The following is a 27,958-nucleotide window of genomic DNA, read 5'->3' as shown; positions in this document are numbered from 1 at the left end:
AGGGACAAAGCGGGCAGAGAGGTGGCACAGGGTTACGTTTAAGTGCTGTGGGGATAGACGCTCAGTCCCTAAGTTGTAAACTAGCTAGTGAATAGAAACTAGGGCTATCGACGGCGCTGTCCGTCCACGGATTGGTTTAGGGACATCTGCAGCTTCTGCTCCCATGCTCCCTTTGTCTGCGATGGTACCTTTTTGAAGTCCAGCGAGGAGGGGAGAGTCTGTCTGGCCCACTAGCTTGTTGGAGCCATCGGTCACGTGAACAGAAGCTACGCCTCGTAACCTTTTTGGGGTGTGCGGTGCGTTGGGGTGGGAGGTGGGGGTGGGGCTGGAGAGGCGGCGAAGAGGTTAAAGACGAAGCGCAAGCTATTCTAGACGGCCTGGGCTCGACTTCTAGCACCTGCATGTGGCTCGCCACCGCCTGTAACACGGCTCTAAGGGAATCCCGGTCTCCGTGCGTACTGCGAGCACCGATTCCACAAAACACCCATGCACATCACAAAGCGCAGACCCAAAACCTTCATGCCTTTTCTGAGGCAGGGAAACTGAGGCTCTAGTGTCCGAAGGGGCTACTCAAGCGCCGTTGGACAGGTAACATTTCCCTCCCTATTCACAAGAGGGGAAACTGAGGCTAGAGAGTGGACGGTACGGGACGAGAGAACTAATACTCAGAGGTCGGTTCTCGCTGACCAGCCTCAACCTTCCTTTGACCTAGTCCTGGCGAGGGAGTGCGACACTGCAACTGTCGTCAGGGAGGCGGATCTCCCACTGCTGATTTGAGGAGGACTCCGGCATAGCCTCCACGACCCGGAGGCCGATCTCCCAAGCGTGCTGCCTCCACCGGTTTCCACAGGTTCCTGCTGTCCCTCCCCGACACGTCTGCGCGCGCCAGAGGTCCGCCGGCTGGGCACCTGGTGAGGGACAGAAGGGGGAGGAAAGACCACGTGCAATCTGGGAAATGTAGTCCAAAATCAGAAGCGCTCCGTTTGCGCCAGTGTGAACCAATAGGAAGCGGGTTTTTCCGCTTTACACTTTAAGAAACGTAGTTTTAGGACTGGACGAGATGACAAGCTCGGGACGCAGGAGAGTACAAGTTTCATCGGGGTAGGGCTAATGCAAAGCTGCTCTGTCGCCATGCTTCTTGGGAGATGTAGTTTCCAGCTGGGAGAGGCGGAAAGTGTTGGGCAGCGTTAAGGATTCCGAGCGTAGCGAGTGAGGGGACGTGGGGGCGGGGAGGTGCGGGTGAATTTGGCGCAAAGCCTGCTGGGGCATGGAGTCCTGATGAGCTTTGTGCGCATGTGCGGGAAGGTGAGGGTGTTTGGGGGGCCTCGCCCAGGAGAGTGAGGTGAGCTAGAGGGAAAAGGAAGGACTGGAAAGTCCGGTGTACGGGGAACGGGCGGGCCACGGGGACGGGTACCCAGGTCTGGAGGAGGGAGAGGAAGGGAGGGATGGGCGGCTTGGGGGCGGGGGGTGAGGAGGAGGCTGGATCGGGGTTCTAGGGGCGAGCCGGGGAGCGGGAGGGACGCGAGATGCAGACGCGGGAGAGCCGGAGGCCTGGGCAGGCTGGGCAGCGGGAGGGGACTGGGATGCTCGAGGTGGAGCCCAGGGGCGATTGGAGACGGAGCGTGGAGTGGAAGTTGAGAATGCCTGGGTGGCCGCGACCTCTAACCTCTTCGAAGAGGATTGCGGGAAGGGGGCTATTCAGTGGCACCGTGCCGTGCCATAGCAGCGTAGACGGGGGCAGGTGGCTAGCCCTGTGTGCTGTTACAAGTTCACATGCACTTCTGTGGAGCTGAGATTCTGGAGGACAAGTATTTCTTTATTAAAAGCGTATCCGCCTCATTAGCTTGTCGCGAGAGGCGAAATTCGTTGCTGTGCAGAGGGGCTTGGAGACAGATTTTAGGATAAGAGGGACTTAATCTCTCGGTTCTGATCCTCCCTGCTCAGCCGCTCACGTGCCCAGATTCCAAGCGTTGGCCTAGTTTTTTTTTTTTTTTTTTTTTTTTCAGGTTTTTGTTGTTGTTGATGATGTTTTAGATAGGGTCTCCTGTAGCTCAGGCTGGCCTTCACCACACTCGCGAGCCATGCTAAGCCTTAAACCCGAGAAAGGAATTGAATTAAAAAAATTTTTCACGGTACCTGTCTTCACCCCTCTTTATATGCTATTCTGACACCTGTTCCGATTTATAACTTAGTCTCGGGCGCTTGTTTCGCAGTGGCTTTAAACGACTCACAAGGAGTTTGAGAATAAACCTGTGTTGACAATAAATGCAATAGGTGGGGTTCGTTTATTGTCAGGTGCTGTTCTGGGTACTTTTTTTTTTCTTTTGACGATTTAGTTTTATTTTAACGTGTATGCGTATTTTGCCTGCATGTGTGTTGGTTGAATCCTTTGGTTATGGAGTTTCGGTCTTGAGCTGCCGTGTGGGTGCTAGGAATTGAACCCAGGGCTTCTGGAAAAGCAGCAAACCTTAACTGCTGAGTCTCCCCTCCCCCCCAGACAGGGTTTCTCTGTGTAGCCCTGGCTGTCCTGGAACTCACTCTGTAGCCCAAGCTGGCCTCGAACTCAGAAATCCGCCTGCCTTTGCCTCCCAGAGTGCTGGGATTACAGGCGTGCGCCACCACCGCCCGTCCTCTCTGGGGTATTTTTTTTCTCTTTAATTTTACTTAACTTTCCAGCCTTGATGGTTGCTCCCGTTTTACAGCCATGGAAACGGAGATCAGTGTTTGAGAGGAGCAGTTGTTCTTTGACCAAGGACACATTACTGGTAGGCAGCGGGGACGCTCCAGTTCCGAGGCCCTTGTGCTCTGAGTCAGTGTTTGGTGAGCTGTTGAGCTGAGTGCGCAGAGCGCCCAGTGCAGACTCCTGGCCCTTTGAGGGACCATTCATGGAGTTAGAATGAACATCAGGTAGGGGAGAGGGGTAGGAGAAGGAGATACTGAAAAGTACGCATTTAATAGAATAAAAGTAAAAAGGAAACAAACCAAAAACAGATGCTTGGGGAGGTGGCTCTGGGGGTAACGTGCAAGCTGAGGGTGACCTGTCCATCCGTTGGTAACGGCTGAGTGCCAGGGCACCTCAGTGCGTGTTCTCTGACTTCCAGTCCCAGCTGGACCGGCAGCCTTCAGGTTCCGGAAGAGACCTTTTCCAGGACAGCCTGGAACTCACTCTGTAGACCAGGCTGGCCTCGAACTCAGAAATCCACCTGCCTCTGCCTCCCAAGTGCTGGGATTAAAGGTGTGCGCCACCACTGCCTGGCTCAGTAAGAGACTTAAGAAAAGAAGGTAAGGGGCTGGAGAGATGGCTCAGTGGTTAAGAGCACTGACTGCTCTTCCGAAGTTCCCAGGAACCACACGGTGGCTCACAACCATCTGTGATGGGATCTGATGCCCTCTCCTGGTGTCTCTGAAAACAGCTACAGTGTACTTAGATACTTAAATAAATAAATCTTTAAAAAAAAGGGTGGGGGGAGGTAAAGGCACCCTAACCTTAACCTCAGGCCTCCACAAGCCGGGGTACCCACCCATCCTCTCCAACAATCCACAGCTCGGAGAAGTAGAAAAGCAGAAAAAATGGTCAGAGATTTTTGAAGTGGGACACTGTACTGGCTGGTTTCGTGTGTCAACTTGACACAGGCTGGAGTTATCACAGAGAAAGGAGCTTCAGTTGGGGAAGTGCCTCCATGAGATCGAACTGTGGGGCATTTTTCTCAATTAGTGATCAAGGGGGGAGGCCCCCTTGTGGGTGGTACCATCCCTGGGGTGGTGTTCTTGGGTTCTATAAGAGAGCAGGCTGAGCAAGCCAGGGGAAGCAAGCCAGTAAGAAACATCCCTCCATGGCCTCTGCATCAGCTCCTGCTTCCTGACCTGCCTGAGTTCCAGTCCTGACTTCCTTTAGTGATGAACTGCAATGTGGAAGTGTAAGCTCAATAAACCCTTTCCTCCTCAACTTGCATCTTGGTCACGATGTTGTGCAGGAACAGAAACCCTGACTAAGACAGACAGACAGAACTCTCCTCCTCCCATGGTAGCTTGGACCTTGGGCAAGAAATCAACTGCCGGTCCTTTGGGACCAAGCAAGGAAGAAACAGGTTTAACTTTTGTAGCATTTAATTTATCTGGTTTATCAGCTAAGAGTTACTTTACTCTCTGTGGCTTGGAACTTGGGATATGTAGCATAGAAAGACTGGTAACTATTGTCAGTAACTAGTTACTAAAGTAACTAGGAACTTTTTAGCCAGTGCTGTAGTTGACTGAGTTTTGTAGGTTGTGAATGCGTGGGGAAGAAATAGCTGTTTATCTCACCAACAGCTTCTTCTCTGCCCAGCCACTTTGAAGCCCCTGCCACCGCTTCAGCCTCAGCCTCCCTGTAGGTTCCAGGCAGCTTGTGATCTTCGTCGCCTGTTTCTGGGCCAGCGCTGAGTTCTTTTTGACCTAGCCCCGAAGCCTAAACTTTTTGGAGGCTTTCTGTCTTCCCCTTTGACAGGCGTGCTTCTGAGTTCTCTGCACCCTTCACTCACAGGCTAGGCCCAGGGCCGAGGTCTGCAGGCCGCTGTAGGTAGGGTCTGGCTCTAGGCTGACCACTTCAGGTCATAAAACTAAATTCTCTGTATTGCAGGAGTTTGGTCTTGCTTCAGAGGAATACCCCCCTTTCACTTAATCCAGACATGAAAGACCTCTGCTGTGGACTTTGACAAGGGTTGAGGTGTGGTGGTAGGTGAGTTACTGACTGCTCAGACCATTTGTGATTGAAAACTAATTCCACCTTAGAGACAGGCGTGCCAAGGGGCCGGGGACATGACATGACACAGCTCTGAAGAGCACTGCTGCTCTTCTAGGTGACCAGGGGACCTTTTTTATGTAAAATATATCATTTATCATAAGTGCATTGGTGTTTTCCTGGCATGTCAGTCTTTGTTAAGGTGTCAGAAACTCTGGAGTTACAGGTAGGTGTGAGCCGCCATGTGGGTTCTGGGACTTGGATCCAGGTCCTGTGGAAGAGCAGCTAGTGCTCTGAACGGCTTCCCCATCTCTCCAGCCCTGATGATTACGGCTCTAATCCCATCACCCATATAGTGGCAAAAAAGCAGTCTATAACTCCAGTTTAAAAATCAAAAGCCTGGGAGGTGGCGGGGCACGCCTTTGATCCCAGCACTGGGAAGCAGAGGCAGGCGGATTTCTGAGTTCAAGGTTAGTCGGGTCTACAGAGTGAGTTCCAGGACTGCCAGGGCTACACAGAGAAATCCTGTCTTGGAAAAACAAACAAACAAAACAAGATAAGCATGTTGAGAAAGACTTGCTTTTCTGTAATTGTCATTTATTTTCTGTGTGGGGTGAGGAGGAGCTGACATGAACATGGCGCATGACATGAACACATTATATACATATTTATAGCGAAAGGACAGCTTGAAGGAGGCAGTTCTTTGCTGTTACAGTGGGAGTCCTGGAACCCAGACTCAGGCCCCCAGGCATGGAGGTGATCGCCTTTGCCCACTGAAGCACCCCTCTGGCTCCGGGCGTGGTTCTGTTCTTTCTAGGAGTCCCTTCTTTACGATGTCAGGTCCCTGCTCTGCCTTCTGGAGTGATTTCAGCAGCCAGATCACCAACAGTGGCGTGGAGTAGTGTTTCTTTTTCCTTTAATTCCTTCTTTACTGTGTCGTCAACTGATCCTCTCGCTGTGTTCAATTAATTTAGCTCCCAGCAACTTTATTAAAAATTAAAAGCCAGGTGATGGTGGCGCATGCCTGTAATCCCTGGACGTGGAGGCCGGCAGATGTCTTAAGTTCAAGGCCGTGCTGTTCTACAGATGGAGCTGTATGACAGGGCTACACAGAGAAACCTGCTCTCCAAACAACCCCAAACTGAGCTGTAATTGTAACTATAATATAAACATTTATATATAATGTATAATTATATATAAGTATAATTTAATTTTAATCCAAACATTCCCCCATCCCAATCCCGTGTATATTCATTCCCCCATCATGCCTCCCAATTTGATGAGTTCTTTTATTTTTTGCCCCCCAGCCCCCAGCAGGGTTTCTCTGTGTAGCCCTGGCTGTCCTGGAATTCACTCTGTAGACCAGGCTGGCCTCAAACTCAGAAATCTGCCTGCCTCTGCCTCCCGAGTGCTGGGATTACAACCACCTCCCAGCTTGATGAGCTCTTTATCTTTGAAAAAAGAAAATATACACACGTAATGCATAAGTACAACATGCTCGGTCCACTTAGTGTTCCTTGGATGTATATGAACTCAGGGCTGCCTGTTCGGTATTGAAAAGCCAATTAAGGGGCTCGTCACTGAGAGAGGCTAATATTTTCTCCTCCCCCTCCCCTCTGCAGTCATTACTTGCCTGTAGTGGTTTTGTCGAGGGGTGGGATTCCTTCTCGGTTAGTCTATTGATTTTTGTCACTGTTCTGCCTTGTTTAGGCAGCTGTATGGTTGCGGTATCGTGGGCTGTAGGTTCCCTGTTATTTCTCGGAGATGTAACCTCACCCCACACACACTTCCTGGACCTCTGGATCTTGCAGTCTTTGTGCCGCTTCTGCAGTGTTCCCTGAGCCTTGTGTGTAAGTGTTGTGTTGTAAATGTATCTTTGGGGGTTGAACTCCCCACAGTCCATTGATCTCTCTATTACACCAATTATGCTTTGCTGGTCCGGCAGACTGGAGGTGGTGAGTTTCCCTCTAAGATCCATGACCTCAGTAGCCCCGGGGAGTTCCTCTAAGTCTCTAGTACCAGAGGTAGAATGTAGCTACAATGTAAAGACCCCAGGCGAGATTGGAAGAGCTAGAAGCTAAGACCATGTCAGGCTAGCGAGCTCATTTGTTGATGGAGTGGACGAAATGGTAAACTAACTTTAGTTTCCCGATCCCAAGTTACAGTGAAGACACAGGTGACCGAGGTCATGTGTGGTGGCGTGCCTTCCTATGTATGTGTGGTGACTGAAGTCGTGTGGGGTGGCGTGCCTTCCTGTGCGTTAGTTAGCAAGCTCAGAGTGCCACATCTGTAGGAGGTGCTTTGCTGTGACTTAGTGTTCTTGACAGGACCTCCTGAGTCAGTCTTCAGGCTCTCTGAGGACTGTGGGTCCAGGCCAGTATTTCTCATCCTTAGTGCAGCTGACACGTGATGCCTGGTCACTGTGTGGAGAATGTCCCAGAGTGTTCGGGTGTGTCTCTGGCCTGTACCCTTCAGCCACAAGCAGCATTGTTCATTTTACCTCCTGTCTGGCAATCATAACGTCTCCGGGACTTCCCAGACATTGCCTGGGAGTCAAGCCACCGTCCAGATTCAGAGCCTTCTCCTCATCCATCATCTGTCCTCGGGCTGGGGAAGAGGAAGGGCCGCTGGCTTTCTTGTGACTTGGCGGTTTTATGAGAGAACCCGTGCAGATAGTTACTGGAGTCCTTGGTGGCTGGCCGCATTTGCCAGCTTCCAAGCAATTCAGTAGCTGCTCCTGCAGAGCTTGTGCCCTCCCCCACCCCACCCCCACTCCCAAATTCTCTGACTGCAACCCTAGCCCCAAAGTGTCTGTAGGAGGAAGTTAGGGCGTCATGGAGCACAGCCCTCTCTCTTAGGATTAGTGCCCTCTTAAAAAAAATGGAGGTCTGTCATGGTGATGCTTACCTGTGCTGTGAGCATTTGAGAGACTGAAGCAGGAAGGTCAGAAGTTCAAGGTTATCCCAGGCTGCTTGGTGAGTGAGAGGCCAGCCCGGGCCATTTGAGACAAGAAAAGAGTCAGATACTGAGTGGAATCCTGCAGTCATTGTAAGTGTTCCTGCTGGGGTGGGAGGGCGTCCTGGGGCTGGAAGACCCAGGGAGGCACTGCAGCTCCCAGAGGAGGCCTCCTCTCCCCCCCCTCCCCATGAGCCGAGGAGCTCAGGGGGCTGGCCTGCTCCGTCTCCCTCCATCTTAGTAATCAGTAGGCAGAGCAGATAGTCCCCACATCCGAGTCCTTACTCCAGGCCAGGGTCCACTGAGAGTCCTTCTGTGGAAGTGCACTGAGTGCTTGTAACAGCTAAGCATCTCTCAAAGCCCCCTCCCCCGGTTAAAAATGTTTTTATTAGCATACATTAACTATGTTGATCATGGGTCCCAGGATGCACGCATCTCGATCACACTTACGCGACCTTCATAGCCCTCTCAGCCTCCTGTCACTCCCCTGGTCCTCTTTCTGTCTCGATTTGTCTCTCTTGTGCTCCCCCACATACACATACACCACAGCCCTATGAGTTTAATGAGGTTCTTTACCTCAGCATGGGTGAGGGGTTATTTATAGGAGTGTAGACTGAAAAAAATATTAGCTGCCTGTGGATCCACAGGGAGGGGTGGACCTTGTGAGCCCCTCCCCTGTAGCTACTGTTAACCCGCCACTCCTAGTGGCTGGGGTCTATTGACCTGACCTCCCAGAGAATGTTGATAGCCCAGATTTGAGGGGAATCGTAGCTGTTGAGACGTCAAGAGTGCGACTGGCAGGTGTTCCACAGTGTGCCCTCTCTCACACTCACACACACACACACACACAATCTTCCCTCCAATTCCCTCTACACTGAGTTTGGAGGGAATGATAGAGATGTCCCATTTAGGGCTGACCATTCAAACACCACTTTCCTTAGCATGTTAACCGGCTGGGAGTGTTTGTAGTGATGGCTCACTGCATGCAAAAAAGAAGCTTCTCTGAGCCAAGCTGACAGCAGTGCCAAGCGGTGTGACAGGCACGGCATGCCTGGGCACAGCAGCTGGGGCTTACCCCTGAGGGCCTGTGACATTTCCAGCCACGGGCTTCGATTAGGTTTTTACTAAAGGGTGGGAATTCCCTGCTGAGGGGTCCCCCCCCTGAAACTGTCAGGCCACTATTGCACCAGTGGGGGTATCTTATGGCTCGTTGTAAGTGAGGCGCCTTCTTGTGTTTCCTTAGTTTAATAGCCACAAGGAAACTAGGAAGAAGACGACTCCGCCCAACCGCGTTAGCACCTGGGAGGGAAAAGCCACAATTTAGGCCTGGTCTGCCAGAACAGAGAGAGGATTTGTTTTGTTTGTTTGTTTTTTTAATTTTGTTTTGTTTTTAATTTGGATTTTAATAAAATTTCTTTTTTTTCTATTTTTCTTTTATTGAAAATAGATTTTTTTCTATGCAATGTATTTTGACTATGGTTTCCCTTCCAGAAGTGTCACAGCTCTGAGGGAAATGGTTTTCCCAAGTACAAGTGTCGCAGCTCAAGCCAAAGGTAGCCTTGAAGTCAGCAGGCAGGGAACACCACAGGGTCACAGCACATAACTGTCCCCACACAAGACATTTATCAGGGCAGACACAGGCTGGCTTCCACTGCCTCTGCTCAGACAGGCCAGAGACAGCGAAGAAATCAGTGGGAGGCAGACTTTATATCCAGTTTTTGGGGTGTGCAGCGCTTTCTAGGGTGGGCTCAGGGATTAGGTGGAGTTTCAGAACCCTGAAGTGAGTTTGGACTTTTTACCCTACACCTCCCCAGCGTACCCCCGGGGCCTCCCCAACTGCCTCCCACCCGTCCATGCTCTTTCTGTCTCAGAAAACAAGCAGGCACCTGAAGAACAGCAACAAGATAAAACCAAAACAAATCAGAACAGGACAAAACAAGCACAAGACAAAGAAAGAACCAAAGAAAAAGCACAGGAAACAGATACACAAGAATCTCAGAAACACCGAATTGGAAGCCATAATATATGCAAAGGACCTGAAAGGTTAAAAAAAAAAAAAGAATAATGAATTCCAAAGATGTCCTGATTAAACATTATGAGACGACCTCCAAAGTTCCAGTGAGTTTGTTTTCCGTTGTTGGACATGGGGCCTGCCTTTAAGATTGGTTTGTATACCCAGAGAGTCTGTTGGAGAAAACTAATTTTTAATTTCCAAGTGGTTATCGATTGGAGATAGATAGCGTCCGGGCTAGGAATGGAGGCGTGGTGTGACCACTCTTAGTTCCGGGACCTCATCTGGCACACACCCATGCCCCTTTCACTTACCGCCAGTCTCAGAGTGTGTCTGTCGGCCCTGTTGTGTATGGGAGGCACTGTTTCCTCCTATGGTGGCTTCCGTCCTCTCTGCCTCCTACAGGCTTTCTGCCACTCTTCTATGAAATTCCCAGAGCCCTGAGGGGAGGGATTTGATAGGGACCCTCGTCAGGACGGAGCTGCAGGGCTTCTCACCATGCTGTTGTTCACTGTGGGAAGCTTCTCTGGTGGCTGAGCATAGCGCTGGTGAATGGCTGGAACAGCGCCCTTAGCACTGAAGTGTGCTTGGAACAGAGCGTTTTATTGCTGGGGTCTTTAGCAGAACAGTAGTATTTATTTGGTTTTCCCTAGGTCCCTGGGGTCTAATCTCAACTTCTTGGTCACCTGAGCTATGTCAGGAATAGATTTCATCTCATGGAGTAGACCTTAAATCCAGTCAGATTGTGGTAGGTTCCTCCCACAACGCTTGCTTCACTATTGCAGGCATGCATCTTCTGGCTTGTCACCGAAGCAGACGCGATGCAGGCGGCGGGTTTGTAGCTGCGCCGTTCACCTTCCTCCTCCTGCATTGTGCGGCCTATCTCCCAGCGCGCGAGCACTGGGCAGGGTGTCCCAGCGCGCGAGCACTGGGCAGGGTGAAGGCTCGAGGTGGGGCACCGCTCAGCCTCTTGGTCGGTGTTGAGTGACTCATGGAGGTCTTAGACTTCAGCAGTAGGGCTTAAGACTTAGCAGCTTGTGGAGAGCAGCAGATAACCTTGGCAGTAACCTAGATTGTCTGGGGTCCCGTGGGGCTCCCTGGACCACAGCTTGGTTAGATATAAGCCATTCCTGGGACTAGACTCTTCATTTGGTCAGGAGAGAGATGCAGTTGAGGCTCCACTCCCCCATTACTCGGGTGATTTAATTTAGATCTCTCTCTCTCTCTCTCTCTCTCACACACACACACACACACGTGCGTACGCGCGCATGCATGTATTTAAACCCTTCTGCTATATAGGTTTCCATATGACACATAGAAGACAAAATTCTCTTTTTGTTTTTTAAGATTTATTTATTATTATGTGTAAGTACCCTGTAGTTGGCCTCCACACACCCCAGAAGAGGGCGTCAGATCTCATTACAGATGGTTGTGAGCCACCATGTGGTTGCTGGAATTTTCTGAGCCATCTCTCCAGCCCCAGAAGAGGTAATTCTAATTACCCTTTCTAAAGCACTGATCACAGGAACCTTGCCAGTGGCCTGTCTTGTCTTCTCTTTGGTCAGAGAGGCAAGCGGGCATGCTTTCATTTGGCAGAATAGTGAATCAAAGCCCAAAAGACTGCTAAGACGTGGACCAGCCAGGAATGGTCACTAGCCATTGGCTTTGGATAGTTCCTTGGCCTACATAGGAGGCTGTGGCCCGCTGAGTTGGGCTCTCCCGTTGCTGACTCTTCCTCTCCGCAGGTGCTGGTAACTCAAACCTGGGCGGTGCCATGGAGGCCCCGGCGCCCCAGCCAGTGAAGCAGGAGAACCTCGCCGTGGAGGCTCTGACGCTTGACTCCCCGTGGCACCGCTTCCGCCACTTCCACCTGGGCGATGCAGCGGGGCCACGCGAGGCCCTGGGGCTGCTCCGTGCCCTGTGCCGGGACTGGCTGCAGCCGGAAGTGCACACGAAGGAGCAGATGCTGGAGTTGCTGGTGCTGGAGCAATTCCTGAGCGCCCTCCCTGCAGACACCCAGGCGTGGGTATGCAGCCGCCGGCCCCAGAGCGGAGAAGAGGCTGTGGCGCTGCTGGAGGAGCTCTGGGTGAGCAGGAGGCCTGGGGTGTGGTGTGGGCGGGGCTTCGCTGGAGGAGCTCTGGGTGAGCAGGAGGCCTGGGGTGTGGTGTGGGCGGGGCTTCGCTATAGGAGCTCTGGGTGAGCAGGAGGCCTGGGGTGTGGTGTGGGCGGGGCTTCGCTGGAAGATCTCTGGGTGAGCAGGAGGCCTGCCTGGGGTATGGTGTGGGCGGGGCTTCGCTAGACTCTGCTGCTCAGTCTGGCTGCCCTGGTACTTGAAACCAGAAGCACCCAGAAATGAAGGTGCAGTCTACAACTGGTGCCAGGGTGACAGTTGCTCTTCCTAAGATGCAAAGGTGCCTTTCCAGTGTCAGCAGGCCCCAGTTCCTCCCTCAAGTCATACACAGTTGGCTGGAAGATCTAGGTGAAACGGCCACTGGCTAAAGAAGTCTCGGGAGACAGCACAGGTTGTCCTCTGCTGATGATGAGCACAGCGCCAACTGGTCTTAGCTACAAAGTGGGGAGCAGCGGGCAGGGAGCCCTTAGTCCAGTGTGGCAGTGCAGACTATAAGAGACTGAGGGTTATGGAGAGTGCAAGAGCAGCCTGTAACTAGACGAGACCCTTTTCTTTATAGAGAAACCAACCCTAAAACAGAACACAAAAGCGGGGCTCCACCGTCAAGGCCTTGCTGTGCAGACTTCTTACTAGTTCTGCAGCTCAGCAACATGGCAGACCACCCTGGCAGGCTGGTAATCTCGCGTGGCTCGGACTCCCACCTCAGACCAGTTACAAGCTGCTTCTGTCTAGATCAGGGTCTAAGCAGAGGCCCCCCCCTCTTCCCAAGTATGGCATTTGAAGGCTTAGATACGGCTTCCCAGAAGCCAGGACGACAGCCAGCTCTCTGTTGGGCAGTTAAGTTCTTGTCTTTGATGTTGTGTGGAGTTAGTGGTGAGGGTCGTGCATACACCACCGCGCACGTGTGGAAATCAGCAGTCAGAAGGTAACTGCAGGGGTCGGCTCTCCTTCCACCATGTGACCCTCAGGATCTCAGGCTTGGTAACAAGCACCTTTCCCTGGTAGGCCATCTCCACGGCCCACAAGTCCCTTTGAAGATGTATGTGGTGATTATCCACCTATAATCTCATTATTGGGAATTAAGTTAGGAGGACTTTGAATTTGAGCCAACCTGGTCTACAGAGTAACCATGCCTGAAAATACCAACCATAAGAAAAATGTATTTTAACAGCTAGGGGATGCGGTCCTCATGAGTCAGAGATTCTCAAAGCAAAGTCATTGGGCTCTGTGGCTCTAATGACTGCTCATTTCCACAAGTCTTTGGGGTTTGGAGGGTGTCAGGAACGCCTTCTGGAGATGGTCTTGATGTCTGTCTTACCTGTCATTGCTGTGATAAAGTAACCTATCAAAAGTAACTAAAGGAACGTTTCTTTTCTTTCTTTTCTTTTCTTTTCTTTTTTTTTTTTGCTTTTTTGGAGACAGGGTTTCTCTGTGTAGCCCTGGCTGTCCTGGAACTCACTCTGTAGACCAGGCTGGCCTCGAACTCAGAGATCCACCTGCCTCTGCCTCCCGAGTGCTGGGATTGAAGGTGTGCGCCATCCTGCCTGGTTGCAAGCTTGTTGCTAGAATCAGTCAGAGAAGCTGCCCGTGGACTGGCCACAGTTAGGGTGAGTCCCCTACAGAAGCGCAGGGCCTCTTTCCTAGGTGATGCTGTCGTGCCGAGGTGCCGGGTCAACCATCACAGTGCGTGCAGTCTCTCTTTGGTGATGTGTGCTCTGGGCTGCATTGTAGATTCAGCCCCACTTGCTTAGGAGTCTCGTCCTGGTTTCATGTATCTCTGGTTGGAACAGTCCCTGGCGTTCGTGAGCGCTACCTACATAAATGGTGGTTTTGGCAGTACTGAGGCGTACTGTCCTGCCCTGAAGCTTCACGCCAGAAGGCCAAGGCGTATTTTGCTTGCTCACGTCTCTTGAGACAGAACGACTGAGGAGAGATCGACCTGCCTATAGACATCCAGCCTCTGGTCCGCGTACACCAGCAGCCGCGGGACTGTGTGAGACCCGGGAGCAGAATGTCTGCCAGCCCACGAAACCTCAGGACATGCCGGTGGCCGGCCTGGGGTGCCGTGAAGAGTCAGCCCTGGCCTGTGCTTGTGGTTGTTAGCACAGGAAATGCCAAACCAGTTTGTCTCGGAATTGAGGGAAGTCTTAGAGCCCCAGAGGCAGCTGGGAACATGGAAACTTGGCACAAAATACTGAGGGTATGATGTGTGAGCAGAGGAAAAATTGGTTTAAAAAAAAAGAAGAAGAAGAAGAAGAAGAAGAAAGAAGAAAGAAGTAAAACCCATGGCAGCTGGTCCTCAGAGCTCTCAGCCGCGAAAAGCATCCGAGGCGCCACAGACCTCTGTAGCGAGCGGCCCGGGAGCGAAAGGAGAAACAGCAGCTACAGGCACCAGAGGCAAAGGAGGGCAGCAGTGTGGCGAGTGAGCAGACCACAGCTGCTGAAGCCGGAAGCACGTCTGAAACCTCGAGGGAAAGGACGTTTGCAGAGTGAAATCCAGATGGCAATGCAGTCTCATAAAGAAGCACCACATCTGGGCTGGAGAGATGGCTCAGTGGTTAAGAGCGCTGCCTGCTGTTCCAGAGGTCCTGAGTTCAAATCCCCACATGGTGACTCACAACCATCTGTGATGGGGTCTGATGCCCTCTGCTGGTGTGTCCGAAGTCAGCTACATACATTAAATAATAATTAATAATAATAATAGGCAAATCCGAACTCTGAAAGCCAGAGTACTCACATACAATAAGCAAACAAATAGAAGAAAATAAACAAACAGACAGAAGCAACAGCTCTTGCTGTCCCTGCAGAGGACTGCAGTTTGGTCTCTAACCACCCACATTAGCAGCTCACAGCTTCCTGTTCAGCTCCAGAGGATCGATGCCCCTCACATGTATGCCAACCCCCAGCCACAGAAATGAACACAACAGGCCGGGGTGTCGATCACCTCCTCTCCCAGCACGCGGGAGGCACAGGGTGGCAGATCTCCGAGTTCGAGGCCAGCCTGGACTACAGAGCTCCGGGACAGCCAGGGCTACGCAGAGAAATGCTTGCAATGGTGTGAAAAAAACAAAACAACAAAACAGGCCACAGGATGTTGGAAGTGTGTGGAGGGAGGAAGGCAATGCGGGCTATGATGGTGTCTCACTCAGGATATGCTGTCTCATTTCAGGGCCCGGCAGCCTCCCCAGAGCGCTCATCAGCAATGAGGGCACCTCGGGATCTGACAGAAGGCCCGGGGCTCAGTGTTGGAAAGGAAGAAAGTGGGGTAATTCCCTTAGGTGAGCAGCCGGCCCTTTCTCCACGTCGATCTTGATGAAGAAAGAAGCCCTTGTCTCCCAGGCTGTCAGGGACTAGCAGCCTCCCGGTCTCTTTTTTTTTTTTTTTTTTTTTTTTTTTTTTTTTTTTTGGCTTTTTCAAGACAGGGTTTCTCTGTGTAGCCCTGGCTGTCCAGGAACTCACTCTGTAGACCAGGCTGGCCTCGAACTCAGAGATCCGCCTGCCTCTGCCTCCCAAGTGCTGGGATCACAGGCGTGCGCCACCACCACCCAGCCTGGCCTGGCAGTCTTAACCCAGTGAATTAATTGTACAGGGACGGCTCACACATGCCCCTGCCCTCGGGGAGCCAGCCCATGAGAGGTGGGCTCACGTGCTTACTGCCTGCCCGATGCTTCCGTGCCAGCCCGTGGAAACTCCATCGCATACCCAGAGCGATGTGATCTTTGGAGCTAAGGTCGTGCTGATTCAGTCTCCTGCCTCAGCCTGCCAAGTGCTGAGGCTTGAGGCATACAGCTGTGCCCGTCTGGCTGTAGTGCACTTGGGTGCAGGGTTCTAGCGGGACTCACACAAGGGTGCATGCTGCTAAATCAGGATTGGGCCCAGGCAGTCTGCCTCGGGGCCTCTGCACCCCAATTGGCTCTTCCTACCCCAGGAGCTATGGTGGTGGTCTGTGGTCTGTACCAAGCCCTCAGCTGGGCATGGAGTCTGTTACATCACCTTAGGGTGAGGGGCAGTTGCCAGACATCCAGAAAGAAACCACATAGCCACTGAGGGTAAGAATAGGGCAGCCACAGGAGACAAGTGGGCATTTCAGACAACAAAGGATGCCAGGTTCATGCTGTAGAACTACCTGACCCAAGGCCGTTGGCATTCCCAGAGCAGATGGGAAACCTAGACAGGGGTCCTGTGGTTCGCCTGTCCCTGTCTCCCTGCCTCAGTCCGTTAGTTCGTTCTACTCGGACACCTCAGCCTTACAGTGCAGTTGGCCCACCCATTGTGTCCCTCTGTAATGTCCCTCAGTCCCTGCCACCTGGTTCTTCCCTCCGTCACTGTTGCTCTCTGTCAGTATGCGCCCTCACCCATGTGTCCGTCTGTCCATCCCTGGTACCCAGCCCCTATACGGACTCCCACTTTTTTGTCTCATTATTCCCTGCCCCGTGTCCAGCTAGCTACGCATTGGCGTTAGGCTTTGTGAAGCTCCTTGCTTAGAGGCGCAGAGGTGGGAAACCTGCCCTCCAGGTCAGCTCCCTGCCCCAAACTACTGCCCGTCAGCTCAGCCTGGCCCTGACTACAGTGTACCTTCTCCCGCAGGAACCGATGCCGCCTCCGGGACAGAGGTGCCTGCCACGGGGAACGGCGAGGCCACGCGCCCGTACAAGCAGGAGCCGGGCAGCCCTCCGCCAGCTCCGCTGGTACCCGTCCTCCCTGCCTTCCTGGTGGCCCCAGGCACCGTGTCGTGCCCAGAATGTGGCAAGTCTCCCCTGAAGCCAGCGCATCTGCTGCGCCACCGGCAGAGCCACTCAGCCGAGAAGCCGCACGCGTGCCCGGAGTGCGGCAAGGCTTTCCGGCGCAAGGAGCACCTGCGGCGCCACCGCGGCACGCACCCTGGCAGCCCGGGGCCCGCGCTGCGCCCCCTGCCTGCGCGCGAGAAGCCGCATGCGTGCTGCGAGTGTGGCAAGACCTTCTACTGGCGGGAGCACCTGGTGCGCCACCGCAAGACGCACTCTGGCGCGCGGCCTTTCGCCTGCTGGGAGTGTGGCAAGGGCTTTGGGAGGCGTGAGCATGTGCTCCGCCACCAGCGCATCCATGGCCGGGCGGCTGCCGTAGCGCAAGGGACTTCTGCACCGGGGCCAGAGGGTGGCGGTGCCTTTCCGCCCTGGGCTCTGGGGTAGCTGCGGTTCTAATCACCTGCTGCAGGGCGTCATCCCCTTAGAGTCCTCCCAACTGCTTCCCTTTCTAGCCCCGTATCCGCTCCTTCCTCCCCTCTGGAATTCTCAGCTTGCACCCGCCCCTGTGAAATACCCTTCTCTCCCTCCCTCATTCCGTCCTCTTTTTCATGGAGAAGAGACTTGTCCCAGGACATCCTTCACATGGGAAAAGGGGCTCAGGGGAGGAGCAGAGCCCCCACCCCTCCCAAGGAAGGTGATCTTGACTTCGAACCCCAGAAGAGAGTTGGGGCCAACGGAGAGAGGAGGCCCAGACCCGGATCTGGTTCTCTCCATGGCCCAAAGGAACGAGGTGGGGAGAGGTACCGAGAGCTTGTCCCAGACGGCAGGTCACCAGCATCTGAGAGAGTAATAAAGTGACTGACTCAGTGCGTACTGGAGTCCGTCCGTGACCCTCCGCTGTGGTGGGGGCTGGGCTCCACCTCACACTGCAGGGAGAAAGACCGGCACCACGTGGTATGCACTCCCATCCTGGTTGTCCTAGCTGTATATAGCTTCAGGAAGGGGGACCACCCCATCCCTCCTTTTCTTAGCAAATAGTTCCAGTTTCGTAAGTCATGGTGCCCACAACCATTGCCGAGTCATTAAGTTAGGTGACTCCAGGCCACTCCTAAATAATCAAGTGCCAGCCAGCAGGTCTGGGAAGCACATTTGCTGAGAAGGCTCCGATCTGGACTTGGGAGGGCAAGGGCTGCCCCTTGACATCACTTCTTCACAGCGACAGTCTCGGAGTCTAGACCTAAAGTTCTCTTCAGGAAGCATAGTGTCTCGGTCTGCTGGAGCAGGCTCTGTGGCCGGGAGCGCCCGTGGCCTGGCCCTGCCGGGTTCTCTGGGGACCCGCATAGAGCCCCTCGGCTTGGCTTCCTTACCGGACCTCTGCGTGATGGCGTCACGGGGGGGGGGGGGCGCCAGTGCTCGCTCGGTTTTTTGTCTCAAGATGGGAACTTGCTGAGTCAGTCTAAGCTGACCTTGATCTCATTGTGTAACTGAAGGCGACCACGGATTTCTGATTCTCCGGTCTCCATCTTCCCAGTGTGAGGGTCATGTGCACTATGTCACCTGGGATCTTAAAAGGTATGTGTCAACATGCCCAAGTTTTCTGGTTTTGTGGGGTTTTTTTGTTGTTGTTGTTGTTGTTGTTTTGTTTTTGTTTCTTTGGGTTTTTGTTTTTGTTTTTTTGTTTTGTTTTGTTTTGTTTTGTTTTTTGAGACAGGGATGTCACGTAGTCCTATATAGATCAGGCTGTCCCCAGTCCCATAGAGATCTGCTTGCCTACCTCTGCCTCCTGAGTGCTGGGATTAAAGGTGTGGGCCACCATACCGGGTCAGTCGTTGTTCTTAATGCATACATGACACCGTCCTGGAATATATAAACAGAGTAGTGGTGGAAGCTGGGTACAGCTATACTTTTAGGGGAGAATAGTAAGTGTGTGAATAAGTGACAGAGTGGGTGGGGCGAGGCTCTGGCAGAAATGGGAGGTTCACTAGGAAATACAGTTCGCATTACATGACGCTGTCTTCATGCGAGTGTGCATTTCTTTGAAGCAGTGGCGCCCTCTGGTGGTAAGGACTGTTTCCAGAAGGAAGGAGAAGGCGTCATCTCACTTCTCGGGTAGGAAAGAGCAGGTAGACAGGCCTTTCTGCAAAGAGAATTTTCACAGGCATTTCAGGGGACTGGATAAGCAGGTTGGCTCTTCCTTTGCACCTTCAGTAGTCTTGACTGTGGCACACCCACCCAGCCTGGTACTCTTGCCGCTGCCGCCGCCTTTGGCTTCCCGTTCTTACGGCAGATGACTGGGAAACGTATCTAGTTGGCTTTTCCAAAATTTTACAGCTACTCTGTTTCAGAGCCTCGTAAAGGTGTAGATGCACATAACACCAGCCACCTCTGACAAAGCAGCCAGGCTCAGTGCCCATCCTAACGTGGCTAACGAACCCTAGTTCTGAAAACCACACCAGGACATCGGTGCAAAGTGTAGGTGTAGCTCGGGGTCCACGCCCATGCCGTACTTTGCATGGCAGCACTTGGTGTTCAGATGTCAGTCTTGTGCAGTGGGGACAGACTGGAGAAGTCGCATTGTCAGCTGCAGGCTTTCGAGTTACTGGGAGGGGCATGGAGGAATGGGAAGGTCATTTGACAATAACCTGAAGTACACAGTGAAAACGCTGTACTTGTCTGAGACAAACCCATGGGTAACGCAGCAGCCAAGTTCAGTTCATCAGTATCTGTAACGTCGCATTGGCACAAACACAGACTCCCTGCTGCTGACATAGAACTGAGAACCCGTAAAGGCCAGCGATACATACTGGGGGGAAGACAGCATCTTCAACAGGTGGTGCTGGTCACACTGGACAACCACAAATAGAACGAACATAGACCCATATCCAACACCCAGCATAAAACTCACCTCCAGAAGGGCTGGGACATCAACGTAGGACCAGATACCTTGAATCTGATAAGAGAGAAGATGGGGAACCGGCCTGAGCTCACTGGCCCAGGAAAGGACTCTCTGAACCGAGCACTGATAGCTCTAGGCACTAAGTCCCCGGAATATGTAAGGAGCTAAAGAGCAAGCATTGTGAAAACAAGCCAGTTTAAAAAGTGAGGCCAGACACAGAGTTCTCCAAAGGTTAAACACAGTGGCCGAGAGACATCTTTAAAATGTTCAGCATCTTTGCCCAACAGTGAAAATGCAAGTTAAAGTGACTTTGAGGTTATTTTAGCCTAGTTGTAATGGTTGTGATTTAAAGGGCGGGGGAGGGGAAGGCGTTGGTGACAGACACCTTCAATCCCAGCACTCAGGAGGCAAAGGTGGGTGGATTTCTGAGTTCGAGGCCAGCCTGGTCTACAGAGTAAGTTCCAGGACAGCCAGGGCTACACAGAGAACAGATGCCAAGTGCTGGTGTTTGTGTTTAATAATGAGCACACACTCATTGTGGTGGAAATACGGACTAGTGCGACCACTGTGGAAGTAGCCAGCAAGATCCGAAAATAGCTGCACACTCGTGGGCACACACCCAGAAGACTATACCGCCTTAACTATAGACTATAGACGCTTGCTGCCCGTGGTCATTGTTGCTCTGTTTATAGCCAGAAGGTGTCTGTGATGGTTTGTATATGCTTGGCCCAGGGAGTGGCACTGTTAGGAAGTGTAACCTTGTTAGAGTAGGCGTGTCACTGTGGGCACACCTTATCCTGGCAGTCTCCAGATGAAGATGTAGAACTCTCAGCTCCTCCTGCACCATGCCTGCCTGGGTGCTGCCCTGCTCCCGCCTCGGTGGACAGAACCTCTGAACCTGTAAGCCAGCCCCAATTAAACGTTGTCCTTATAAGAGCTGCCTTGGTCTTGGTGTCTGTTCACAGAAGTAAAACCCTAGGACAATGTCCATTAACCAATGATGTCCATCAAACAACGAAAATATACATGTACACAATGGCTAGTCAACTGTTAGAGACACAAAGCTGTGAAATTCACAGGTCAATGGATGGAGCTGGAATCAAATCATTGCCAGTGAGGCAATCCAGACCGAGAAAGGCAAACATCGCACGTTTCCCCTCATTTGTGGACATTAGCTTTACGTCTTCACATTTCTATGTCTCGTTTGGAATACCCATGAGCTCAGGAAAGGGTGTACGGGTGGGCTGGGGTAGGGGCTTTCGAGGGAGGGGAGGTAGAAGTAATAATATAAACACTTCCTTTTAGAAGCAGAGGCGAAGCTCGAGTTGACTTTATCAGTAGTAAATCATGTGCAACTTAAAGAACAGAGACAGAGGGACTGTGAGATGAAATTCAGTTAGGCAGCGTCACCCCAGGGGCCTGCTCTCGGCACACGACAGTGGTACAGCCATGGCCTGAGTTTGGCTCCCCCTCCTGGTGACAGAGAGAAACAGCAGCTCCCAGACCTGGGACATTCTTTGAGATGAAGAGACATGTGAGAGGGTGTGGAAGAGTAGAGGATATTGGGAAGAAATGTGGAAATGAGGCGACTGGAGAACTGGCTCGAGGCCTAAGATTGCCTGCTGCCCTTGCAGGGCACCCTAATTCAGTTCCCCGGCACCCCTGTCTGGTGGCGCGCCACTTCCCTGTGACTCTGGTTCCAGGGGATCTGGCACCCCGTTCTGGCTTCTGCAGGCACCTGCATAGTCCCGACACATACGTGTACAGACACGTATTCACATAAACAAAATGAAAAAAATATTCTGGACGAGAGAGAATGACTAATGGGGGTGTCTTTGGGCCTCCTTCCTCTTGGCTGTTCCCCTCCCTGTGGTCTCTAGGTAACCACACCTGCTCTAGGTGTCCATCCCATAGCCCTCTGTCCTTTGGCCTGACGGCATCACCTCCCATCCTCCCTTCTCGGTCCCAGGAAAGCCATTTACACGTTCTCGTCATTTTATCCTTCTTGAGAGTCGTCTTCCTCCTGCTCCCCCAGATCTGAGGTCACACAACGGAAGCGGCAGCCTCTCATCCACGCCATTCCTTCACTCGAACAAGAAGGAACAGGGGCTGCGTCCAAAAGGTGCAAGTGAGGCTCGTGGGGTGGAGGGGAAGTGCCGTGAAGACGGAGAGACTCGAGTGCTCGGTGGTCCGTGGGATGCAGGAGGGAAAGGAGGCCCTTTGGCAGAGAGGAAGGACAAACGGCAGTGCCAGGAGTCACACCCCGCCCCACCCCACCCCACCCCATCCCAACTCCCTCTTGAAATTGGCTGCTGCCCAGGGCAAAGGGAGAGAGAGAAAATAGCAAACGCAGGGAGAGCGCGGAAGCACACACAGTGGCCAGAAGTTGCTCGTCCTACAGCAGTGTGTTGAGATCCAGGAGCTATCTGTTCTAAGAAATTAGCGGTCCGTGAGATAGCTCAGGCTAGCCATCTAGGCAGAGGGTTGGCTGTGAGGAATGAAGCCGCGGGGAATGGAAGGAGGGCGGTTCCTCCTCCAGCAGTCTTTCAGGGCTGAAGCCACGAGGAAAGCTCACTTTTGCACTCTCCATGCTCCCGCTTAACCTCTCCAGATCCGTGCCGTCACCTCGCCCCGCAGCTTCCTGCCCCTCTCTGAAAACTAACCTCCCTCCCCTGAATCTAGTTTGTGCTTCCCACACAGCCCGGTGTGAGGTAGATCAGGGATCACAAAAACCCAACTCCCAGGCCCGCGAAGCCGTCGAGCTCCGCCTCCAGGGGCGGGGACTCCCGCGCCCCGCCCACTCCTTGCTGGAATGTGATTGGCTGAGTGTTGTAAAGGTCACCGTCACTGCTAAGTTCGTGAGTTCGGCTGTCCAGCCCTGTCCAGAAGACTTGGCTTTATTCCTGTCACCAACGCCTCCACCCCCTATCCCGGACCTTTCACCCTCCCCTCCCTACCCCCATCTCCACCCCACGTCTGCCTCTTAGAATCTTTCTGCTTTGTTTTTCAAAACAGGGTTTCTCTGTAGCGCCGGCTGTCCTGGAACTTGCTCTGTAGACTAGGTTGGCCTCTAACTGGAGAGCTGCTTGCTTCTGCCTCCTGACTGCTAGGATTAAAGGCGTGGGACACTACCACTGGCTAAGAGATTTTACTAACGGTGCCTATCACTGTCATTTCAAAGTCCACAATGTGAATCAAAGGAGACCTTCCCTCCCCCCCCCCCCCGTCAAAACCATTCAATTATATTGTCCTATTATATGTGGGGGTATTTTTCTTACATGTGTATCTGCACATCATGTGTGTGCCTGGTGCCTTCAGGGGTGAGTAGAGGGTGTTAGACCCCTTAGAACTGGAGTTACAGGTGTCTCTGAGCCTTCTTTTGTGGGTGCAAACCCAGATCATTCTCAGGAGCAGTCAGTGATCTTAATCTCTGAGCCATATCGTCTCCAGTCCCTAATGGCTAATGCCCTAAATCTTAGTATCGCCAAGGTTGAAAGGCATTTTGCTTATAGAGTCAAGGGCAGGGAAGAATGTTTTTAGAAAAGTAAAGTAACAACCAGTTTGAGATTAGAGGTATGGTAGTTACACATTAATGACAGATGTATGTAGAGACTGTATTGTATGGATGTATCACCTGTCAATCAACAAACCCTGTGGGCTATTGGAAAGGGTAGAATTGAAGGCAGGACACCCAGGAAGCAGAAGGAGTCTGGGGGTGGGAGAGCTTCCCAGGAAGGAAGGTGCGAGAGAGGCGTGGTACCAAGCACAGGTAGCCAGCCACATGGCCAAATGTAGAGGAAAATAAATGAAATAATTCAAGTTATTATTTGGTCAAAGAATCACTTAGCTATATGGCCAAGGTACATTTACTTTTGGGGACAAGGGGCTGGAAGGAAGAACCCAGACATGACTTCTACAGATGTACAAATAAGAGAATATTCGTTTATGTGGGATGAAGAGGTGGACTCTAGAAGTATGAATATCCCCACAACTCTGGAAAGGAGTTAGTGTAGTGCCCCAGATTCAGACAGATTTCAGTGCTCCATCTCTCCACTGAACAAAAACACACCAATAACTGTTCTTAATCGTCCTCTGTTGAGGAAGAGGACATTTTGCTGGGAATAATTCCTGAGTGGAGACAGCCAGGCTACCTGAGACCTGAGGAGAGCCTGGGAAGTGACTGAGTTCCTGACTGGGAAGAGGCAGAGGCGTCTCTGTTTTTTGGTCAGGACGTTCATCCGATACTGGATCCTGGTGAGTGCAAGGTGGAACTTACCGGGTACTTATTAATTACCCTTGTCCAACACTCTTGAGAAGTTGGTGGCATGTTCCTAGGCAACACCAGAGTTGAGTTTGGACAGGTCTGCTACAGTTGGAATGGTCTTTTTATTATTTTGCATACAATATTTTTCCATTAACTTATTTGTTCACTTTACATCCCAAATTACAGCCCTTTCCTCTCCTCCCAGTTCCCCCTCACACAACCCTTTACCCATCCCCATCATCTCTGAGAAGCGGGAGGTCCGGGCTGGGTACCAACCTATCCTGGTACTTCAAGTAAATTCTCTCCCACTGAGGCCAGACGAGACAGCCAGTTAGGGGAACAGGATCCACAAGTGTGGGGGTCCAGGTCCAGCCCTTGTGTGTTCTTTGGTTGGTGGTTCAGTCTCTGGGAGCCCCCAAGGGTCCAGTTTAGTCGACTCTGTTGATCTTGGGGTCCCTACCCCTTTTGGGTTCCTCAATCCTTCCCCGAATCTTCTACAAGACTCCCCCAGCTCCCCCTAGTGTTTGACTGGGTCTCTGCATCTGTTTCAGTCAGCCCCTGAGTAGAGCCTCTCAGGCAGTTAATGGTGTCAGGGCGTGGTTCTTGCCCATGGGCTGGGTCTCCAGTTGGGCCAGTCATGGGCTGCCTGTTCCCTTCGTCTCTGTTCCATTTTTGTTCCTGCACTCCTTGTCGGTAGGACAGATTTTGGGTTGAAGATTGTGTCTGTGTGTGTGTGTGGGGGGGTTGGAGTCCTCCTCCCTCCACTGGGAGTCCTGCCTGGCTACAGGAGGAGGCCACTTCAGGATCCCTGTCCTCCTCTGCTAGGAGTCTCAGCTGGAGCCACACCCACAGGCTCTCCAGAGCCTGCCCTCTCTCAGGCCTCTGGCGTGTCCTAGGGATTCCTCCTTCCCCTGCTGATTTCTGGTCACTCTCCTGGCCCTCTCTCCTCAGTTCTCTCTACGCCTGATTCCCACTCCCTTCCCCTCCTTGTGCCCTCCCCATCTAGTAACCTCTGTCCACCCACCTCTGAAGTATTTTTCCGCCTTCTGGGTGAGATGCACGCAAGCATCCTCCCTCAGGCCCTCCTTGTTACGTAGCTTCTTTAAGTCTGTGGATTGCAGCCTGGGAATCCTGCACTTCATGGCTAAGAGCCACTTCTCAGTGAGTGCAGAACATGCATGTGCTTGGGTCTGGGTTACCTCAGTCAGGATGATATTTTCTAGCTCCATCCATCTGCCTGAAAAGGTATTGATGTCCTTGTTTGTTTTTAATAGCTGAATGGTATTGCACTGTGTAAAGGAACCACATTTTCTCTACCCAGTCTTCAGTTCAGGGACATCTGGATTGCTTCCCGTTTCTGGCTATTGTAAATAAAGCTGCCACGAACATGGCACTGTTCTTGTGGTACGGTGGAACATCTTTTTTCGCCCAGGCATGGAATAGCTGGGTCTTGAGGTAGATCTACTCCCAAATTTACAAACTGATTTCCAAAGTGTTTGCACTGGTTTGCAGTCTCACCAGCAATGGAGGGCGATTCCCCTTGCTCCACATCCTCGCCAGTGCTCCTGCTGGAGGTTTTGATCTTAGCCATTCTAATGGATGCAAGGTGGACTCTCAGGGTTGTTTCCTCGATGACCAACGATGTTGAACGTTTCTTTAGGTGTTTCTAGGCCATTAGAGATTCTTATGAGAATTCTGTTTAGCTCTGTACCGCCTCTCTCTCTCTCTCTCTCTGTCTCTCTCAATCTCTCTCTCTCAGTCTCTCTCTCTCAGTCTTTCTCTCTCAGTCTCTCTCAGTCTCTCTCTCTCTCAGATTTATTTATTTTATGTATAGAGTACACCATTGCTCTCCTCAGACACACCAGAAGAGGGCGTTAGATCCCGTTCCAGATGTTTATGAGTCACCATGTGGTTGCTGGGAATTGACCTCAGGACCTCTGAAAAAAGCAGTCAGTGCTCTTAACCACTGAGTCACCTCTCCAGCCCTTTTTTAAAGATTTGTTTATTTATTTTATGTATATGAGTACACTATAGCTGTCTTCAGACACACCAGTTTGTTTATATGGTGGGTTATGGTGTGTGTGTGTGTGTGTGTGTATGTATGTGTGTGTGTCTGAATCACCTCTGCCAAATGTGTCCCAGGTAGACCTGACTGGCAAGGGATTGGTGGTGGTTGTGTGTTCCAAGCTGGTTGTTCCTGGTGACCCCTGCCCTGCCCTGCAGGCCAGCACGGCAAACCCAGAGCCAGATAATAGAAGCCAGGGGACTAAGAGCATCTTACCTCTGCGAGCTGTGCCCGGACAGACCCACTGGCAAGGGATTGTGGGACGGTTTCAAGCCGGTTGCTCCTGAGGCCCCTGTAGGCATCCACAGGGAAGCATGACACTCCTGGAGTCCCACAAAGCTCCTCCTGACAGCTGGGCGAGCCGACAGCTGGGCGAGCCGACAGCAGGGCGACCCGAAAGCTGGGCGAGCCCAGAGCCAGCAATGGCGGTCAGCGTACTGTGCGCCGGCTCACCTCAGCTGCTTCTTCTCTGGCGGGTCAGACTGGCAAGCAGAATAGCACCGCGTGTCTCAGTAGGTAAGGTGGGCAGGAAAGAAGGACCCAAAAATTGTCATCTGACCTCCACATTCTTAGGCTAGCACATCCTTCCATAATCAAATAATGTAATACTTTTTCTTTGAGACAGCATTTCATATTTTAAATGTTGTATGAGGAATCTCTTCCCTCTGATTCTCTCAGAGTGAAGGGCGCCGCGCTGCCCCAAGAAGACACTGTTGGGGATGCTGTGCCATCTTTCACCCATATTCTGGAAAGAGATTACGCCTTGAATAGGGATCCTTGGAGTCTTTGTGGTTTTAACTTACCCGCTTCCCAAGGAGTGACCTCCTAAAATGGGCGATACGGAATATGGGCTAGAGGCTGCTAATGCAGGGGCTGCTAGCCCGCAGCCTGCTGCCCCGCAGCCTGTAGAGCAGGTTAACAGCCCTGCTGGCCAGGCTCAGTTTCAGTGCACCAAATGCAAGAAGAGGTTTCATTACGGGTCTCCCTTTGACCTCCACCAAGGGTCACACAGGAGAGAGACCCTGCAAGAGCAACTTGTGCAAGCACGCCTTTCTACAGTTCTCCGACCAGAGAGACCACCAGTGCGTCCACTCCGGGGAGAAGCCTTACACGTGTGCAGTCTGCGGGATGGAGTCTGCCCACGGGTCCACCCTGCAGGGCCACGGTCAGGTCCACACGAAGGAGAAGGATGTGTGTAAGGATTGTGGGAGACGCTTCCGCTACAAGGACAACCTCACTGTCCATTTCCACATCCATTGCGACTCTACATCTGTGGGAAGTGTAACGCTGCTTTCCGACAGTAGCGGACTTGGCGGCGAAACATGAAGACCCCCTTGAGAAAGAGAAAGGCGTCTGCGTAATTCTGGATCCAGTGCCCCACCCCCACCCCACGCCAAAGCCTGAGATTGAAGTCTTTTCCCGGGGAAAGGAGGCTGGGTTGCCTCTACTCCATGAGCGTCATCCCTTCATGGTCATTGTATAGTGCTCCCTGGTGGACAGTTTCACCGCGCCCCGTGGGTTTTCATTTGTTTGAGATAGGGTTAGAACATACAGACAAGTTAAATGTTTTAAATTTTCATTTAAGTTACCCATCTATTCATTAACTTACTTATTTACTTTGAGACAGGGTCTCTCTCTCTCTCTCTCTCTCTCTCTCTCTCTCTCTCTCTCTCGTTCTCTGTCTCTTTGTCTTTCTCTTTCTCTTTCTGAGACAGGGTTTCTCTGTGTAGCCCTGGCTGTTCTGGAACTCACTCTGTAGACCAGACTGGCCTCGAACTCAGAAATCCGCCTGCCTCTGCCTCCCAAGAACTGGGATTAAAGGCGTGCGCCACCACCGCCCAGCTGAGACGGGGTCTCTCTATGTAGCCTGGCCATCCTGACACTCATTATGTAGACCAGTCTGGTGTCTAGATCAGAGATCCTCCTGTCTGCCTCTGGAGCGCTGGCATGAAAGGTATCAGGACGCATTTTCTGTGTGTATGCGTTGCCTGTAATTTTAAAGCATGCTCTGTCTCAGTGGTCAAGAGCACTGACTTCTTTCTAGAGGTCCTGAGTTCTGGTGTGTCTGAAGAGAGTGAAAGTGTACTCATACACACAATAGATAAAAGTCTTAAAAAACAAACCAAAACGAAACAAACCTATTTTCTTGCCCAAGTGCTGCAGCCCGTGCTGTGACCTCTCCCTTTTCCCTAGCT

General features: G+C 52.1%; 1 protein-coding gene and 1 pseudogene across 7 annotated transcripts; both read left to right on the top strand.

Annotated features, from left to right (window-relative positions):
- Nucleotides 1-348: 348 nt before the first annotated feature.
- Nucleotides 349-17,407, top strand: LOC127676174 (zinc finger protein 444-like). 7 transcript variants are annotated; one of them, XM_052172126.1, is made up of 5 exons: nt 349-588; nt 713-911; nt 11,429-11,769; nt 14,984-15,092; nt 16,402-17,407. In XM_052172126.1, the coding sequence occupies exons 3-5, from the start codon at nt 11,458-11,460 to the stop codon at nt 16,980-16,982; spliced, it is 1,002 nt and encodes a 333-aa protein (XP_052028086.1). In that variant the 5' UTR covers nt 349-588; nt 713-911; nt 11,429-11,457; the 3' UTR covers nt 16,983-17,407. The 7 variants fall into 7 exon arrangements, with proteins under 7 accessions (XP_052028086.1, XP_052028085.1, XP_052028083.1 ...); XM_052172124.1 differs by lacking the exons at nt 349-588; nt 713-911 and adding exons at nt 1,272-1,342; nt 4,616-4,714; XM_052172125.1 differs by lacking the exon at nt 713-911.
- Nucleotides 17,408-19,036: 1,629 nt separating this feature from the next.
- Nucleotides 19,037-27,124, top strand: LOC127676172 (zinc finger and SCAN domain-containing protein 5B-like; annotated as a pseudogene).
- Nucleotides 27,125-27,958: the final 834 nt, after the last annotated feature.

This window comes from Apodemus sylvaticus, unplaced genomic scaffold (assembly GCF_947179515.1).
Source record: "Apodemus sylvaticus unplaced genomic scaffold, mApoSyl1.1 scaffold_227, whole genome shotgun sequence".
Classification (NCBI taxonomy): Eukaryota; Metazoa; Chordata; class Mammalia; order Rodentia; family Muridae; genus Apodemus; species Apodemus sylvaticus.
This window is presented reverse-complemented; position numbering and strand designations above follow the sequence as displayed.

Coding starts and splice junctions, on each gene's coding strand:
- LOC127676174 (XM_052172125.1), top strand. CDS start 11,458: ATGGAGGCCCCGGCGCCCCAGCCAGTGAAGCAGGAGAACCTCGCCGTG. Junction 11,770..14,983: donor CGCTGCTGGAGGAGCTCTGG/GTGAGCAGGAGG, acceptor GTCTCATTTCAG/GGCCCGGCAGCCTCCCCAGA. Junction 15,093..16,401: donor AAGTGGGGTAATTCCCTTAG/GTGAGCAGCCGG, acceptor CTTCTCCCGCAG/GAACCGATGCCGCCTCCGGG.